Source organism: Diadema antillarum, unplaced genomic scaffold (genome assembly GCF_040938485.1).
Source record: "Diadema antillarum isolate AM-2024a unplaced genomic scaffold, OU_Dant_1.0 scf00000029, whole genome shotgun sequence".
NCBI classification, from domain to species: Eukaryota; Metazoa; Echinodermata; class Echinoidea; order Diadematoida; family Diadematidae; genus Diadema; species Diadema antillarum.
This window is the reverse complement of record NW_027270918.1, coordinates 5755423-5774121: the sequence shown is the minus strand read 5'-3', so window position 1 is coordinate 5774121 and position 18699 is coordinate 5755423. Positions and strand designations below refer to the sequence as shown.

At 38.4% G+C, this 18699-nt stretch overlaps 1 protein-coding gene across 1 annotated transcript; it reads left to right on the top strand.

Moving 5' to 3' along the window:
- Window positions 1-4043: 4043 nt before the first annotated feature.
- LOC139738546 (DDB1- and CUL4-associated factor 4-like) lies at window positions 4044-15987 on the top strand. Its single transcript, XM_071649171.1, has 12 exons — window positions 4044-4299; window positions 4929-5020; window positions 6086-6197; window positions 6574-6629; window positions 6902-7010; window positions 8821-8873; window positions 9280-9341; window positions 10646-10747; window positions 11594-11694; window positions 12629-12802; window positions 13861-13975; window positions 15797-15987. The coding sequence occupies exons 2-12, from the start codon at window positions 4962-4964 to the stop codon at window positions 15985-15987; spliced, it is 1134 nt and encodes a 377-aa protein (XP_071505272.1). The 5' UTR covers window positions 4044-4299; window positions 4929-4961.
- The last annotated feature ends 2712 nt before the right edge of the window (window positions 15988-18699 follow it).

The window sequence follows — 18699 nt, the reverse complement described above, 5'->3', positions numbered from 1 at the left end:
GTTATAGCGAAATTTTCGTTATAACGAAGTCTTTTCCGAGCACCACTGTCACTGACATTAAGAAAAACAAAAGAAATGTGCTCCGTTACAACGAAATGCGGATCGCTTTCGAAAATACGTAGCGGAACAAGGCATTTACAGCGTCTCTGCATGGGCGAACGCGTCACATCACTGTGTGTTCGCTTGGTGTGTCACGCACAGTTTCCGAGGGGAACTTGCGTTATTGTAATACAATAATCTGTAATTGATTAACTATTTGTTTTGTTGTTCACATAGCTGTCCAGTGTATGACGAGTATTCAACAAACAGAATGTCATATATGAGTGGCTTCCTTGTTTTCGTTATATATTGTATTTGTTCGGTTATAACGAAATTTCGTTATAACGAAAGAAAACCGCCGGTCCCGAGCATTTCGTTATAACGGGAGTGCACTGTATTACCGGACACCATGGTATTAACTGGACACGCACATTTTTGCGTAAAATGTTACTAATGACATTCTGTACGCGTGAGACTTCGTAGATTAGCCTCACAGAACTAAGTGTGGACCGAAATCGCAAAAAAGCGACATTAGAATGTAAAAACACAAAGAAATTCACATTTTACCTCAAATTTATAGTTGAGTGACCCGCACCTCGTCATAGTTAATATTCATGCATGTTTGAATCACATTTCGTGACTGAAATTCTATGAAATCCCACTCACATACAGGAAAAATGCTGAAGATTCCAATTGAACCAAAAGTTCACTGATCGATATCGGAAATTTGTAGCTATCGTCCTCAACACGAACGATGCGGAATAGTTGTGCGCTAATTAGGGGCCTGCAACTCGTCACCCGCGCATGCAGCTCCCATAGACAAAGCACGCAAAATAGAAGTTGTCGATTTCTCACAAGGACACAGGTTTTATTGCCTGAACTGTTCGAAATGTTCAAGACAGACATTTTACCATAATATACGAAATTTGAGCCTCATTTACCGATTGTTTCTTTGTCATCCGCTCGGTGAGAATGTGTACTTTGATTTGTGAGATGAATTGTGATTATGGTGCAAGGTATAGGTGCGAAAGACGTTGATTATTTCATTGCGAAAATTGTGTCCGGTAATACAATGTGATTTTGCACCGCGCAAAAAGACAACTTTTTTCAGAGGGGTATGTTTGAAGCATATTTTCTAAAAACTGGAGCGAACAATTGACATAAGTTGGCTGAATTCGTAATTTCCAGGAGTCTGGAAGTGGTGTTATTTTTAGCCAAAATTTCATCCTCCGAGTACGGAATTCAAAGCCACGAAATAAAAAGCATCCGGTGATACGATCTACTCTCCTACCAAGACAAAAAAAAAAAACGAAAAAAAAAACACTAGTTGTCTTTTTTCTAAGGTATTAGAGCTCTTAGTTTGTAGATATAAGATAAAGTGCACCTTAGGACTAGGAGAGAGAGAGAGAAAAAAAAAACATGATACGCAGTAACTCATTTAGCAATCCTCTGCTGGAACTTCATTCTTAAATTGTTCTTTTATATAAATTTTATGTTTGATATAGGGGTCTCATTGTTAATGTGGTTATGAACTGGCCTTGAGGAGATATGACATTATTTGATGGAAACAGAATTGCATTGCCCGAGTCAAAAACCAGGGCAATGATTTTGATTCCAGTGAGTATCCTCCCAAAATAGCCAGTTCTTATTATCATTATAAATTATTCAACCAAATCAGACATCTAGTATTGAGTGAACATCAAAATATTGACAGTGAAATGCAGTTGTAGGCCTAGTACTAGTAATCATATATCTTAACTTGCATTTCAAAGAGGAAAAAAACAGACATTAGAGCAACTTGTAATATCTTTGGATGCACTGCTACGACTAGCTATCTCTTGCTAAGTGCGTGAAAGCTAGCCAAGTGCATGAACGATTGCCAAGTACACCGCGCAAACTCTTTTGCTACAAGTGGGCAATAGCATGTTTACAGCATATCCAACTTCCCTGAATGTTGGCTCTACCTTATTGCCTGCTATTGTACACGCATTTTGCCATTGACCTTCTGCAGCAGTCAATAGCAAAATTATTCACCGGTCAATAATGATGTCCATTAAAACTCAGGTAATACATAATTACAGTTGCCCTACTTGGATGTCTGGTAGTGATAAAGTTAATAATGATAATACATATATGCTTAGTAGATCTGGAAGGTTCTCAAGAGTCAAACCATTGTTTTATTATTATTTTTTTATCATCTTGGACCTCTGATGATAGTTTTGATGACTGCCTATTCTTGTTACTATTTTCAGTATGATAATATGGTTGTATTGTAGATGATAATAATTTTTACCTTGTAGTAATGTTATTAGTTGTTTATTTGACCATGGGTTTACTGTAGTACAAGTGCAAACATTTGTTTGTTTGTTTGTTTGTTTGTTTGTTTTTTATTAGGTGTATTCATTCTTTAATTGTCACTTTCCACACTGCAGATGTCACAGACTGAATCATGTCAGGAGGTACCAAGTGGCAGCGATGGAAGAAGAAGAAGATGACTTCATCCACTCCTAGTGAGTTGAGAGGAGGATTATTGGCCACAGAAGAATGTAGTCCAGGTTCACAATCAGCAGGGTCCACAGCAATGCAATCATCATCAGCATCTCAACAGTTATCATTTGTGTCATCATCGCCATCATCATCAGCTCCTTCATCTTTGTCGTCACCGTCATCATCAACGTCTGGACCGTCCAAGGCACATCCACAGAGCTCATCATTTCATTCCAAGAAAAGAAAGAAATCGAGAATAAAAGATTCTGCGAGTCATTTCCCTGGCTCCACCAATCAGCCATCCATGATGCAAACTGATGAGCATCCGAAAAGAACAATACCGAGCAGCAGTGACTCTGTAGATAATGAGACCAGTTTGAGAACTCATAATGTCTCCAGTATGAATGAGACCAGTTTGAGAACTCATAATGTCTCCAGTGTGAATGAGGCTTCGTGTTCAGCTGGAAAAAATATCACTCCCAAGAAGTCTCCACCTGATATCCTTTTTACTGTGTTGTAATGACGTGAGTGTAACTGCTGAGAAGTTTGTAACAGTCTATGAGAGCTGAGAGTTACTGTAAAAGTGCAAATTTTTGCGGTGTTGAAATTTTCGCGCATTTTGCGCAACCAAAACTAGCGGGAAAATAAAAGCACACAAATATTTTTGCTCACCATATGTTTCAGTAGTTGATGTCTAGACTCCGCGGAATTGAAATTACGCGAAACTCTTCTTACCCCACCAATCGCAAAAAATTAGTTGCGCGAAAATATCCACTTTTACAGTATAGCTTTATTTCACAAAGGGTGGGGATAGGCATGGAGAACAGTGAGCATGTCTGAACAATGCCTCTTGTACTGTGTGAAAGGATTGACTTATAGATAGTGTTTAAACATTGGTTTAAACTGAATTCTCTTATTATTTTCTGAGGTTTTCAAGATGATATGAGATATCTTAATGAAATGTGGTTTAATGTATATTTTTACTGGGTGGTGTGGATTATCAGAAGTTGTCAAACTTTGAGATTTAGAATTTCAGCCCATTGCACAAATGTTTTGATTAAGACAATCTAACTTACATTGTAATTCTATTGTAACTTGTGATGGGGTAATTTACATATGAATTTTGGGGGTCAGGTTCAATATCACAAATGAACCACAGCCTCACAAACATGTTCTGCAGGATTCTTTGAAACTCGGTACACCATGCCATGAAAGTCAATGTAAGATGATATTTGATTGATTTAAAGTGATGGGTCAAGGACCAGTGATTTTATTAGTGGTGTAATTAGAGCATTTGTGAAACAGCTGTAGAAATAGTTGGCAAAATTCAGTCAAACAAAACAATTTGAGAGGAGGAGTTGAGTTGACAAGATTACCTGAAAGAATTTGGGCTTGCCATCTCAAAGGTGAAATGATTATTATGATAGTTTATAGCCCCTGGTGAATTAGAATGGTAAAATTGCACAAAATTTATAGGGTTCTTGTATCAAATCTTCACACTGGAAATAGTACAAAAAGAAATATTGCTGATAAGTTAAGGTTCTTGTATCCAATTTAGTGATTAATGTAGCAGTGTTATCAAACCTTCCTTGACAAGTATGAATACATCTCCCAGGGTTCTACTATGATGAAGAAAAGAAGAGATACTTTCGCATCCTTCCAGGCCACAACAATATCAATGCTGTAACACCAGAAACTATCCGTCAGAAGGAAGCGGAAAAGAAAAGGGCCAAGATTCTTGAACAGAAAGCATCACCGCGTCTTGTTGACAGGGTAAATGGCATTTTAACAGCGCCAATGTTATAAATACATACTATAAATACATACTTTGGGCTGGATAGGCTAAATATTACTGAAGCATTGTGTGTGTCCAGGCATGGATGTGTTCACATTTAAAGGTGAACTTGTCCTTTAAGTTCAGGGAGCATACAGCACATTCACAGGGATCAGCTCTTTTGTTGTATTTGGATGGTAAGATGTTCCTTGACTCATCCAGCTCCAGTGATGAGTGTCCCTACATTGACTCAACTGTGAATACCTTTCCTTGAAAGATAGGTAGGACACTTTCTTCTGTTAACAGAACGAGTTTGAGCCTGAGCTTATTCTTTAAAGGCAAGAAGTATTAGTACATTTGTATATGTTGCATATATACTTGTATATTTTTGATGCAGTACATGCAGTGCAAAGCAATTGCATTGGTAAATTCAATCTTATATGATACTGGCACTCGCGATTGCACTCATCTCTGCATTCAAATGATGGAGATATTTTATAATTGCAATGCACTGCTTTAATTTTGTTTTTCTTGTTCACTTCTGCAGTTCAAACATGATATGGGAATCTAAGTATGGAATGCACTTGAATTCATGATTAACATATCTTAATTTCATTTACTTTCTCAGTCACCCCATGGTAAGAGAGTCCCCCCAAAGTCAATGCTGCAATATTTCACAAGTAAACAGAAAGGGACCATCTCATTGGCTCGTTACCAGAGGTAAGTTTGTATTGTTTCTTGGAACATATTCATAAACATAATAATGATAATGAACAAAAAAAATTTGCCACTTTGGCCCAAATTAACGAAGGTGGTACAATTGAAACCATGGTTTAAACCATGGTTTATGCAAAGTTTACTCTGCATAAATACGATTGACAGATTGCGTACACCAACAGACCTCCAGTAGCAAACGTGTATTGATATGTGCATGTCAAAGATACGCCTATATCATGATAATTTTAGACCATGGTACAGTGTACAAATTTTGTACCATGGTCTAAACCACATTCGTGAATTCGGGCCATTGAGTCTAGATGTTTTACCTGTAGTAAGGTTTTAGTCAAGACTGACTCACTTGCAAGAACTCTTCTGAAGGAGTATCTCTGTGAGTAATTTCTAAAATGCGTGGAATGTGAAACTACAAATTTCTGTGGGAGGGCCCTTCAAGATAAGCTGTGTGTATCCTAGCTTATCATAAGAGAAAGATGCATCTTGATGTATTTGTAAGGAGTAAAGGAGTCATTTGTCATACCCTATTTATTTATTAAGTCTTCTTTAAAAGCAGGGTACCCCATTCAGTGCCACAAAGGCCTGCTTTACAAGGGAGCCCCACGTTGATATACATTACATTACGTGTGCACACAATAAAAAACAAGAACAAAACGAACATAGATATGATACAGCTGAAGAACAATCGGCATAAAACAAATAAGAAAGGGCAAAACGAGCGGAGAAAATATCTGAATAATTTATAGCTAGTGCAATGGGTGCATATCAAATGAGAGATTGATGTTGGTGTACACGATACTTAAATGTTTGCAATGAGGAGGCTGTTTGAATAAAAATGGGTAGCTCATTAAATGATTTGCTTGCAGCATATGTGAAGGAACGTTTCTTATATTCAGTTCTAGGTTTGGGTATATGTATTCCCTATGACAAATATATGACAAGTTATGACATTTTTATCTAAGTCAGTGGTTTAGATTCAAGATGTACACGTGTACAATAAAAATGTTATAGAGAAGTCTTTTGTAAGACTTTAATGTGTTTCTTGTTTCCAAGGCTGGCCAGGGAGAATGCTGTGAAACACATGGAAGTGAAGCCCACATCAGAAGTTACTCCATTTCCAGACAGATATTTTGATGGCGAGTCTGGTTACATTTCTCGTCTTGAAGTAAGAACACTATGATGGCCTTCGTGCTGTTCCCGAGTATCATACAGGATGTGGAATCCGTTGATATTCCCCTTTTATTCAATCAAATTATGGCTAATCAACTTGGTTGTCATTGAACAGTTTTGCTACAAAATGACTGATGTAATATTACTGATCACCAAAGGCATGTTCATTATTTATTTATTTACATGTATTTATTTGATGAGCAGGTTGTGGTTGAATTAGATCTTTACTAATATTCATATGTCATATCATGCTCATGCTTTATCGTTGCATTGAATACTGAAGAGCATGTATAACAGCATTGAATGTTTTTTTTAATGTGGATAAAGACTGCCAAATTTAAAGTTTACTTATCTCTGCTTTTTCTCAACAGCTGGACAAAAAGCAAAAGCATGTTCTTATGGTGATTTCTGATGATTACTTGAGCAGGTAAGAGACTGCTGTATATCAAATAGGTTAAGAAACTTTTGTCAAGCTGAATTTCTGTTACAAATACTAGCATATTGGAGCATATCATGAAATATTTGGTCTAATATGATGCAAGAATACATATAAATCATCACTGTCTAGATATCATGTTGTGCAGAGATAAGTTATTGATAAGTGAAGTTTTTTGTGTGTTTGAATGTGTATGTGATGATGTGTATGTAGAACCTGTGTCACATATATTTATTTTTTTTTCATCCTTCTCACTTAACTAGGCTGTGGCAGGGTGAGATTGTTTGTGTGCCAAATCCTCAGACAGAAAGAGAAGAACTGACCATTGCAAACTGGACAACTGTCAATATATTGACTACACGCAACTGCATGGTGAGGTCAAAGTCGTGTCCTCTTCGAAATACTTTATCGGCCTATGTCATATACATGTAGCTTCCAAGGGTACTCTATCTTACAGGTACTATCACTTGTCAATGTTTGGATATGTTGTGTTGATTTTAGTTGGTCTCCATGGCAATACGGCGTTGTGGGTAATTTTTAGAAGACCAGATTCAGTTTAGTTCTTATCACCTTGATGTAATCAGAAACCGTTGTAGATTTGGGTGTAAAGAACATTGGAAAATTGAGGTATGATTCATTCAAATGTAGAGAATATGAAGGGAAAGTTAAACTTAACATACGCATAGATGTCTGACATAATCTTTAGGACGTATGTTTGCATACATTTGTTCGCTTTCTTATCCAGGTTCAGTATTTTGTCTTATTTGCTTCATTAAATTTGAACAGTATAATGCTAACTAGCCTATCATTCACATTTTGTTTGTATTATTTACTCCTTTTTTTTAGCTCACCTGAGCCGAAGGCTCAAGTGAGCTATTGCGATCGTTCTTCGTCCGGCGTCGGGCGTCCGGCGTCCATCATGCGTCGTGCGTCGTCAGTCGTCCGTTGTGCGTTGTGCGTAAACTTTTTACATTTTCATCTTCTTGAAAACCGCAAGACCGATTTTCACCAAACTTGGCAGGTAGCATCCCTAGGGGGTTAGGATCTCAGTTTGTTAAAATGGGCACCATGCCCCGCCCAGGGGGCCCCCATAGGGCCCAAACCCCCCAAAATTAAGGAATCTTTAAAAATCTTCTTTTCTAGAACCAGAAGTGATAGAGCTAAGTTAATGCTATTAGTTAGTACATTGATGACTGTAGTTTCAAGTTTGTTCATGGCGGAATCAGGGGTGCCCCCCCCCCCCCCCCCCCTTGGGACCCAGGGGAGGGGGGTAGGGAGGGGTCCTAATGGGGCCTAAATTGTACCTTTTCATCTTCTTCTTGAGAATCCCATGACCGATTTTCACCAAACTTGGCAGGTAGTATCCCTAGGGGGCATAGGATCTCAATTTGTTCATATGGGCACAGAGTCTCACCTGGAGGGCCCCAAGGGGCCCAAACCTCCCAAAATTAAGGAATCTTCTCTAGAATCAGAAGTGATAGAGCTAAGATAATACTATGAGTTAGTACATTAATCACTGTAGTTTCAAGTTTGTTCATAGCAGATCCAGGGGTGCCCCTTTTGGGGGTAGGAGGGAGGGGTGGGGAGGTCCAAATGGGGACCTAAATTGTACATTTTCATCTTCTTGAAAACCTCACGATGGATTTTCACCAAACTTGGCAGGTAGCATTCCTAAGGGGTTAGGATCTCAATTTATTAAAGTGGGGCACCATACCACACCCCGGGGGCACCCAGGGGGGGGGGGGGGGGGGGCCCTCAATCCCCCCAAATTTAGGAATCTTAAAAAAAGGGGGGCCCTTATTGTACATTTGCATCTTTTACTTGAGAATGCCTGGTCAAATGTTGGTAAAGCTGTAAATAAGATTAGTGACTGCGTGAAAGGTGAACTTGCGATACTCAGGTGAGCGCTAGACCCGCGGGTCTCTTGTTATGCACTGAGTTGTAGATCCAAACTAAATCTGCTCTCTCTTGTCTTTCTCCTCATCCTTCTTCTCCTGCTCCTCCTCCATGTTCTCCTCCTTCTTCTCCTCCTCTTCTTCTTTTTTCCTCCTTCTCCTCCTCTTGTTCCTCTTCCTCTCCCTCCTCTTCCTTCATAACTTACAATCTGGTTGATAAGCATTCTGCTTTCCATTTTTGTATGTAATGTCACATGTGTTTCTCCTCCCCATGCCTCTTTGTGCAGGTCACACATGCAAGCTGGGCTCAGATGGGTGATGGAAAGGATCTCTATGCTTTGTATCCTTGTAAATAAAACTCCAGTCTTGATGGCCTATTAGTGCCATTGTGAGAAATGAGATTGATCTACAGCACAAAACAGCAACAAAACAAAAAACAAACCCAAACAAACATAACACAAAAAAAAAGCAGAACAAAACTGCCATAAAAGGAAGCAATTGAGACCACTGTAATCATGGCAAATGTTTGTGGTGAAATCATACGTGCAAGGAGGGGAGAGAGAGAATGGCAGAGAGGGGGAAAGAGAAAATAGCACAGAATATTTCACTTAACCCATTGAGGATGGACTGATTTTGCTACAACACGCATTTCAAATAGACACCTGCCCGAGTATACTCGGAACTCATCCTCAACTTCACAGCCTAGTTGATTCCTGTTGATTCCTTAACCACTGTTATTGATTCAGATATGCAATATCAGGTGGGACCACAAGCTCTGTCCAGTTGTTCAAGTGTCCATCAGGAGAAGGTAAAATCTTGAATACCCTGCAGTTGCATTGCCTTTCTGACGTCCTGTGCATCTGTTAAGATGAGCCAATAATGACGTGACCATTTTTGAAAGGAGATAATTGTATATACTGTATTGTGATATTTCTGTTCTATTAGTTATCTCATCCAACCTTGACAGAGTTCACAAAATATATCTAATGAGATATTTGGCTTTCAAATGTGGACTGTATGGAGAAACAAGGTCTCTTCACTTCCCTTTTGTATGATTGTGTGATATGCCATTTTTTAAGGCACTTTAATGTGCACTTTGCCTTATTCCCAAATTATTCTAAACTAGAGAAGCACTCTGAGAGCGCAGACCTCCGCCAAGCATGCAGCTCATTTCCACGACTGATCTTGTTCTTCCATAGAGATATCAGTGATTTCCACCCATATAGCATTGTGTGCTGAAAGTTGCCCAATTTCCCAATATAGAAGCCTTTGTTACATCACAAACCCTCAGCTGCACGGTGCGCCTTGCCCTAGCAGAAACTAGAGCACGCACTTTAGTGCGCGCATGCAAACCTCAAATACGTGCAGCCTGAACTCCCAAGTTCATTGACCCTACCTGCCAAAATATCAAAAATCCTTCATAAATTCCCCCAAAATTCTCAGATCGCTACCAAAAGTTAATCAATTGTTACTTGTGTCATTCTCAACCTTTCCTGCAAGTTTCATCCCAATCCGTTAACTACTTTTTGAGTTATTTTGCACATGGACAAACTAACAAACTAACTAACAAACAAACCAATGGTAACGAAAACATAACCTCCTCCCTTGGTGGAGGTAACAATGTATGTATTCAAGCTGAATCTACAGTATGCAGGAAGGGATGATGTGATGTCAAAAGTTTGATGGTCATTGTGCAAATCAAATTGTGTTTTTCAACGAGGATGCCACTGAGAGTAATGTGAACATGAAGCTTGCTAGATATTAATGTGGTATACTAGGAATATTTTGATTAAAAAAGCATTGTTATGTCATGTTTGAACAGTACAAATAGCATGCATTGAAAGGTTGCCATTCAATTATGAGAGTGCAGACTAAGCAGCAGTGATTGTATCTATTTGATTTTGTCTAAATGTTGAATTCAGGAAGTCGCATATCATTAATCAATTAATCATTACCCAAGGACAATTAAATTGCACCCTTAAAGACTTGACCATGCAAATAGTTGATCTGCGATATATCATATAACCTAGTGTTGTAATTCTATACTGCATAGTTTATGTTTCATGCCAGCGATACACAGGTAACGCCGATTTCTCCTTTAAATAATTTAAGATGGAATCAGCCACATCAGCTACCGGTATGAGAGCAACCATGAGATGGCTTGGACCTGTGCATGGAGTAATAGTCCCACCCTGCCAGCACATCTTGCTATAGGTCAGAATCTTCTCAGAGAACTTCCAGCCGAGACATTGACTGTGACTTTGTTGGGGGTCACATGACCCTCACAGTTTGTCGTTTGGGAATTTAAGTGCTATTTCACACCTTGTTCAAGTTGCTGTAAGAAATAGAATAGCCATTAGATGAACAGAATGGTTGAGTTCCACCAGATGTGGACTACTGCAGGCCTATACGCCAAACATTTCACAAGGTTTTTATTTTCACGAATTTCGCGAGTCGGGTGCCATTCGCGAATTTAGAAATGTGCAAAAAATTAATTTCATGCCGATATGAATGTGACGTACACAGATACATTCTCTGTTCAGTACTGTACTCCACAATTGCGAATTTAACAACTTACAAAATTGGTGGGAAGTCCTGATTCGCAAAAAATTAGACTCACTAAATATATGTCGTATACAGTACTTGCTGATACAGTCTGGCACCAGCACACACGGTTGAAGCAAAATACTGAAAAACATCTGTAAGAGAATAAGTGCTCATCAATTGAATTGCAAAAATGGTCCTGGCTTCAAATTACACAAATAAAATAATGAAATATGCAGTTTGTGTGCTAGAAAGAGTGAATCTTGATACTTGACAATAATTCTTGTCTGTCACTGACCTATGGTGCTTACTTCAAAGGATGAAAAACAGAAGAAATTTTGTGTAATTGTACCACCAGGTTTTTAAAATGCAAATTTAGTCACAATGATAGTGACTCTTTTTGCAGACTCTTCTGAAATCTTTCTTGTAATGTTAAAAAAAAGTAATTTGATGACAGTCGTATATTATTTATGTCTGCTATTTTAACGAATCTGTTACATTCCTTCTCCCCTGTAGGTTCAACCAGAAAAGCCATTGTTGTAGACACCCTGTCTGCCAGTAAACAGAAACTTCACACGTGCCACAGTGATGTGTTCTCTCAAGTGTTTTCCAGAAAAGTGAGTGACTGCACACACTGATATACCATGCTGCCATGTCTGTGGATTCATGCACACATCCAGTATGGTGTGAATCAACCGAAGTGCACTTTCATAAACAGTACACTCCTGCTATAACAAACACGGTTATAACGAACACGGTTATAACAAAATGCCAGTTACAACGGAGTAAAATTCAGGCTGCAACATTATCCGCTCTATGTCTTTTTTATTGTTTATTTGTTCGGTTATAACGAAATTTCGATATAGCGAAAGAAAACTATAGGTCCCGAGGACTTCATTGTAACGGGAGTCTACTGTATACAGTGAAGTCATGAGTAATGAGGAGCTGTTTTACATTGAATGCTTTAATACATTGATGTCCCCGTACTGTTTTAGAACATATTGATTACATAAATTGTAAATATCATTGACTGCAATAGAATGCTCAGTATCTGGTCTAATGGTTGATGGTTCCTTTCGCTGCTTTGAAGTGCGTTAATTTATTGATTCAGTACTATCATAAACTGTCTAAATTTTTTTTTTTTTTAAATCGAATACACATCATTAATGCCTCTCTGTTGGTGGGAAATGCACTGGTATACTTCTCCCTTAACAGCATGTGTGCTCTTCACACATTCCACATGCTATGGGGCTGCACATTGTTACGCAAGCCTGTAGTTCTGTAGGCATTGTGCATGTTAGGGTATAGATGACTTTTGTTACAATGAAGTCCTCAGGACTGGCAGTTTTTCTCATTTTATTTAAAAAACGAGATGTTAGCCAATCAACTGAAGTATATGAAGATATGTAGATAATTTTTGGGACCTAAATTTTTGCAATTGCTCCAAACGCCTATAAAGTCAATGATCAATACCATGGTTGACGGCGGTGTAATCGTGTGGTTCAAACACATGTCAACAATGCCACTATGGTCTCTTACCACGCCTTGCAGAGTCCGGTGCTGTACAACGGTACGCGGCGTGGTGAGGTGCTAGGTGTGGACCTCAGAATCCCATCCCACAGCCATGTGGACATGACGGCGGTCCTGAGACACAATGTGTCGGTCTGCAGCATCCAGCTTCTCCGGGACGAAAACTACCTCGTGGCTGGTGACCTTGGTGGCGAGGTGAGAACTTCCTTTGGAGAAAGACGGCATTACTGGGGATCAAATAACACTCGGTGATGTGCATTGCACACATACACATCAAGTCTCATGCCTCGGGGGTCTTTCTCATGCTGGCACTCCTGAGAAACTTTTTTTCTCACACCTCACAAAATTAACTCAAAACACACACACACACATCAAATAAACTTTTGATTCCCCTTATAATTGTATGCTCTTTAACATTTCATAGAGTGGTTTCTAAATATCTCACAAAACGTTACAAGCTGAATCCTCATCTCAACCAGTACTGTACTGTCCCTTTAAGTTTGCACCAGATCACATAATTTATATCATAGCTCAAAAATGCTAAAGCTTCTTCAGTTGTTCAGGTGGCACTGATGTGCCACAAATTCTCACACCTAGCTACTCTTTGGCCTTGATATCTCTTGGCATACTAGCCACTTTTAAAAATTTATTTATCTCTGTCGATAATGGCTCATTTTTCCAGAGAGTGTATTGAGGTAAGCCTTAAAGTTTTAAGTATGGCAATGGAGATGAGAAAATCTAGCTCCATTCCAATGTGTAGGGATCTCCTTGTACATGAATTTGTTTTTACATAAGAACTAAGGAGCCACTTTACACTAATTTGTACTCAAGTTTTAGTGTTTCTGGAGCTTCAGTATTGGGATGTGGTTATTGAGCCAGGCTTTCCTATGTCTGTACAATTCGATTAGCAGAGGAATATATGAGGAGCATTCAGATCAGTCTTGGGGTTCAATTATGCAATTATAGGTTGAACCAACCCTTCAAAATCCGATGACAACAAGTTTTAAGCTGTCATTGCCTCTCTAACTTGATAAATATCAAATCTGTGCTGTGCATGTCATCATCAAACCTCCACTCTAAAATCTCATCGAGACTTCGAGCACTTGGCCTATTTCTCTGTGAGGCCATGCTAGATTAGATAGCATTTCACATGTGTGACCCCCAATCCTGCATTTGGTGCCATGGCTTATTTTCAATTATTTTGTTATTTTACTTTGTTTTTTTGTTTTTTTTAATCTCTACATGCAATCCAGATCAAGCTATGGGATGTCAGGAAGAGTTCCGTGGTGCAAGAGTTCAAAGGTCACCATAATGAAAACTACCACCTCCCTGTCAAGGTAGACTTCACAGAGTCAATCCTTTATGCTGGTAAGTTACAGAATTGTGTCTCTTCATAACATCCTCCTCAGAACATTAGACAAGGGTTTTTTTGTTTTTGTTTTTGTTCTCTCCGTAGAAATATAATATGATGTGTCTTTGTCTACCGAGTGTCAATATTATTATAATTTTATTTTTTTTTTGACATTGGAGAGCAGGTATGATAAATACAGTAAGAGGAATGCAGATAGAAATACATGTCCGTATTTACGTCCACACATATAGTCTTGGTCCCGTGGGTGTGAAAAATTTTAAGAAAGTAACTAATGTGCATGGAATTCAATCCCCAAACCCAGGTTTAATGGTGTGATATTCAGATGATATATACATTTTCAGAAATGTCAATTACATTAAGGATTGCACCAGGGAATAGGTACACAATCATAGCATGTTTTCCCTTTTCAGACCTGGAAGTTCTGAAATCATAATCCATATTCGGTAGGTCTCAATTGATTATCACTGCAGTGATAAAAATGATACAAGTGGGTAGAGAGAAAAATCAAAGAGAGAGGAAAAGAGAGAGGAAACATTCAGAGTGACCATAAATATACCCATGTTTTCGTCGAAATATTCATCCTCCTATAATTTCCGTGTTTAATCTTTAATCAGAGCCTCCAATGAAACGTGCGAATGTCATTCAAAAGAAATTTCTGAATGTGCCATATAAATGAATGTCATTTCATCTTTTGTATCTAGAGCATTTGTGTTTCGACACATGACAGGTGCTGGTCTGTAAAGTGCATTGAAATTCTAAGTCTGAAATGCACTTTATGGAAACTAGCTATTAATACAGGGGAAACTCGGTATAACGAACACTGCTATAACGAGATATCGGTTATAACGAGGAAATTTTCTCGGTCCCGAATTTCCTTCCACACAAGTCTATGTAAAATGCTACTCTTATAGCGAGATCGGCTATAACGAAATAACTGCTATAACGAGATAAATTTTGTGACTTCCAAACAAAGAAAAACATAGTAAATCAAACCTGCTATAGCGAGGTAAAGCAAAATGCCTTCGGTAAAGCTTTACTTCGCCTGTGCTATCATCTTCCGAGATTGTAAAGCTTGATGCGCCAAAAACTGTCTTGTATACACATAATCATTTTCTTCAGTGCACTCCAGCTAGCACTGCATGTTGTACGTGTGAAGTGTGTGTGTGCACGCACACTGATACATGCAGAAAATGTGGTGGGACGGCCATATGTATACATGACATCATCATGACGTTTAGCAGGTGTGAGGCAATCTGATGCTGTGATTGGCCTTGTACTTAGGGAATTCCCCGTCTTCACACACACGCAGTCAAGTATACAGAATGTGTCACATACACACACAGCATTGTGCAGACCATATTCAAGCTTTCCACACAACACACACCCATACGATAACCACATACCAATCCACAGACGATCTTGATACAATCGCAAGCTATATAAATTTACAAATTCAAACATCTACGATTAATAAGAAACACATTCTTGATATTGGATTTCCTTGGTGAAAAACATCTTCTTACCCATAAAGGTGAGTAATTCCCTCACACACAATATCAAGTTATCAGTATTGATTGAAATACGATGGGTAGTCCCACATGTGCAAATTAATGTCTTTATTTTATGCCTTCTTTTATGCCTACTGATATAACGAGATATCGGCTATAACGAGGAAAATGACTCGGTCCCGACCATCTCGTTATATCGAGTTTCCACTGTATTGTCTTTATTATCATTCTAATTTTCAAAGCATGGATTATGCATTTGTTTATTTGTTTGAAATCTGTTTCCATTTTGTTGTGATGTCTGTCGTATAGTTGGGCAAGACAAGTACACCAGGTTCTGGAGTCTGAAGACAGGGGAACTTCTTCACACCATACCTTGCCCCTCTGCTTGCCAGGATGACCACCCGCCTGCCGCTATCTACTCCCAGAAGTACAGTTGCCAGGGACGACCAGGACTCTTCCTTGGTCAGGAAAGGCAGATTCAGTGGTATCCCATGAGATAGCCCCGTGATGAGGAATGTTGTAGGTTACTTTGCTGGATTGAGGAGTGTTTGGGGGTGGGGTATGATGTGAGATTTGAGGAAGTACTGTGAAATATTCTGAGTGGAGGTGACTGCAAGGTTTGCAAATTAGGAACAAACTGAGTAGGCAATTCCTGTTACAATGCAATTCTTGGTACCTGCAGGTTTTTTGTTTTGGGGCTTTTTTTAAAAATCATTATATCAAAACATTGTTACAGCAGAATGATAAAGTATATAATGATATAAATTATAGATTTTAATTCTAAGATCAAAATGTTTAGTTTATTGTAACGAATTTCGCTACAGCTGTACAAGCGTGTATGTTATAATGGGAGTACACTGTAACATGTAACTAATGTGGAAAATTTTTGTAGAGCATACTACAGAGATATAATTTTCTTTTTGAAAGTAGTGCATCTGCTTAGCATCCAACATGCACATGTAGTCGGAGTTACCACTTTCAAAGAGCCTGGTACGTGTGCTAGTCATGTTAAAGACGTCGTCCCAATTTGTCGGAAATATCCTCTGTCTTTGTCACGGAAAATGTTTGCTCACATAGGTCTAAGTCTATGCAGAAATGGCAACACAGGAGTGCTACTTGGATGCTCCACTTTTTTTTTTTTTAGTACAACAGACAAACTCATTGCAAATCCAGTCTAAAATAGCTCAAAGCTCTTCAACATTAAAATTTGTCTTTCTGGGTCTGTAAATGTACCTGTGTCAGTCAGGGTACTTCATGCTCCCATAGAATATGATTTTTATCAGGATGGTGCAAATTTTAAGCAAATTTGAAGAAATTTGATGAAGTGCGGCTAATAATTATCTGACGCTCTTGTAATATGATGGTGTATACAGACGTTAGATGTCCTTGTTGCCCACGACCATGATATCTGTGTGCGAGAAAAATGTTTTGTACCCTTTAAGACAAAAATATGGTTTTTCATCAATTTGTCTGGAAAAAAAAGGGTTTTTACCAGGGATGTGTGATATTCAACAAAACAACAATGTCTTTGACAAATGTTTTTAGAGAGCCTAGAGAATGTACATGTATAGAAGATGTGAACTTCCTATCTTATTCAAACTGCAATGTTTCAGTCGCATGACCAGGAACTATCCCAGAAGAAAAAGAAGACAAATCTGCCAGATTCCCCCCCCCCCCACACACACACACACATACACACACTCGCATGATTTGTTTATCTATTACACCGATCTGAAGGAGAGCAGCCAAATTGGTGAAGGAAATAAACATTGCAAAGGATCCGGTTGATCCTGAAACCTGATCTCAAGTGTTGTTGTCTTGTCTGAGTTTGCCTACTGGTTGCATTCTACGAATAACAGAGACTTTCCAGTTAATTGTGTGTCGAGGTCAAAAATCGCAGATGTACTCTGTCCTCGAAAACATGGCATCAGTTTACCGTGTCATGTCCAGAGATATTCTTTTTTTTTAATGATCATACATCAACAAGTGCAGTGAATACTGAAAAAGAAAATATTTTCATGCCTTGATTTGTAGCACCTTGGAGCCAATGGCCCTTTTGGCGGCATGAAATTTTTAATTGCCACTGGTATTCAGTGCATATAGTGTAGACAGGAACTTTCATGTGCACTTGAATTTTGCAAATCTCGGTTCTCACGAAATTTGTCAAATTGAAATGCATGCAAATATTACGGTTTTTACATTATGTCAAACATATAACAAGCTATGCTTTATCATAATAGTGAGATGTACTTCTATTGCCTTTTCTTAAAAGTGGAAGAATAATTTTTTTTCTTTTTTTTCAGTGGGTAATCTCTGTGATATGAGGCAATGGCAGATAATGTGTACATTCACTCAAGAGAGAAACCACCAACAAAGACTGTGGGTCCAGTTGATTGGGTTTTTCAGATGGTGTATGACAAATCGTGAGAGATAGATAGAGAGAGAGAGAGAGAGGGGGGGGGGGGGGAGAGTGAAAGGATCATGGACATTGGTAGTATGCATGGCTTTACCCATCAAATCCCAGCAACCATGTATTTATTGTTCGATGCTGTATACTTTGATGATAATTGAACTATTCATTGTTAGTGCTTTACGAGGATAGTGCAAGATTGTATTTCATATGAACCCTGAACCCCTTTGATGTTTATATATAATTGTATTGTTTGGTTGCAGAATTTCTCAGTCTCTTAATTGTTAAATTTCTAAGTGATGCTGAAACTGGCAGGACATCAAAGAAAATCAATATTGCAGGTTGTCTCTCAAATCGATCTTTATATTTTATTTGCAAGATGTAAAGAATATGACCTGTTTAATCTAATCTTTCTCCATTGTAAGATATGCAGTGAAATTCAGAGTTGCAATTTATATTTACCATTGTCAAGGTGATGATTTCTGCAGTTAAATTCACCAGAACTTTAGATGAGCCATAAAACTGATTTCACATCTGGACAAAGCAGAGATACCAACTATTACTAGTGCTTTTTTTTGGCTGTGTTTTATACTCTTTTTGTCAAAACAATGCTGGTTACATTTGAAATATTGTTTCTCCCAAACTGTATTATTACACATTTCTATTGCAGGAAAGTTAAAAATACCGCTTTCCACCACAAATATGCCTTTACAGCCTCAGAATACTATTAAACAATAAATGAAAATGTACAAAAACAAGAACGAAAACGAAATTGAAAACCAAACAAAACGTAATCACCAAG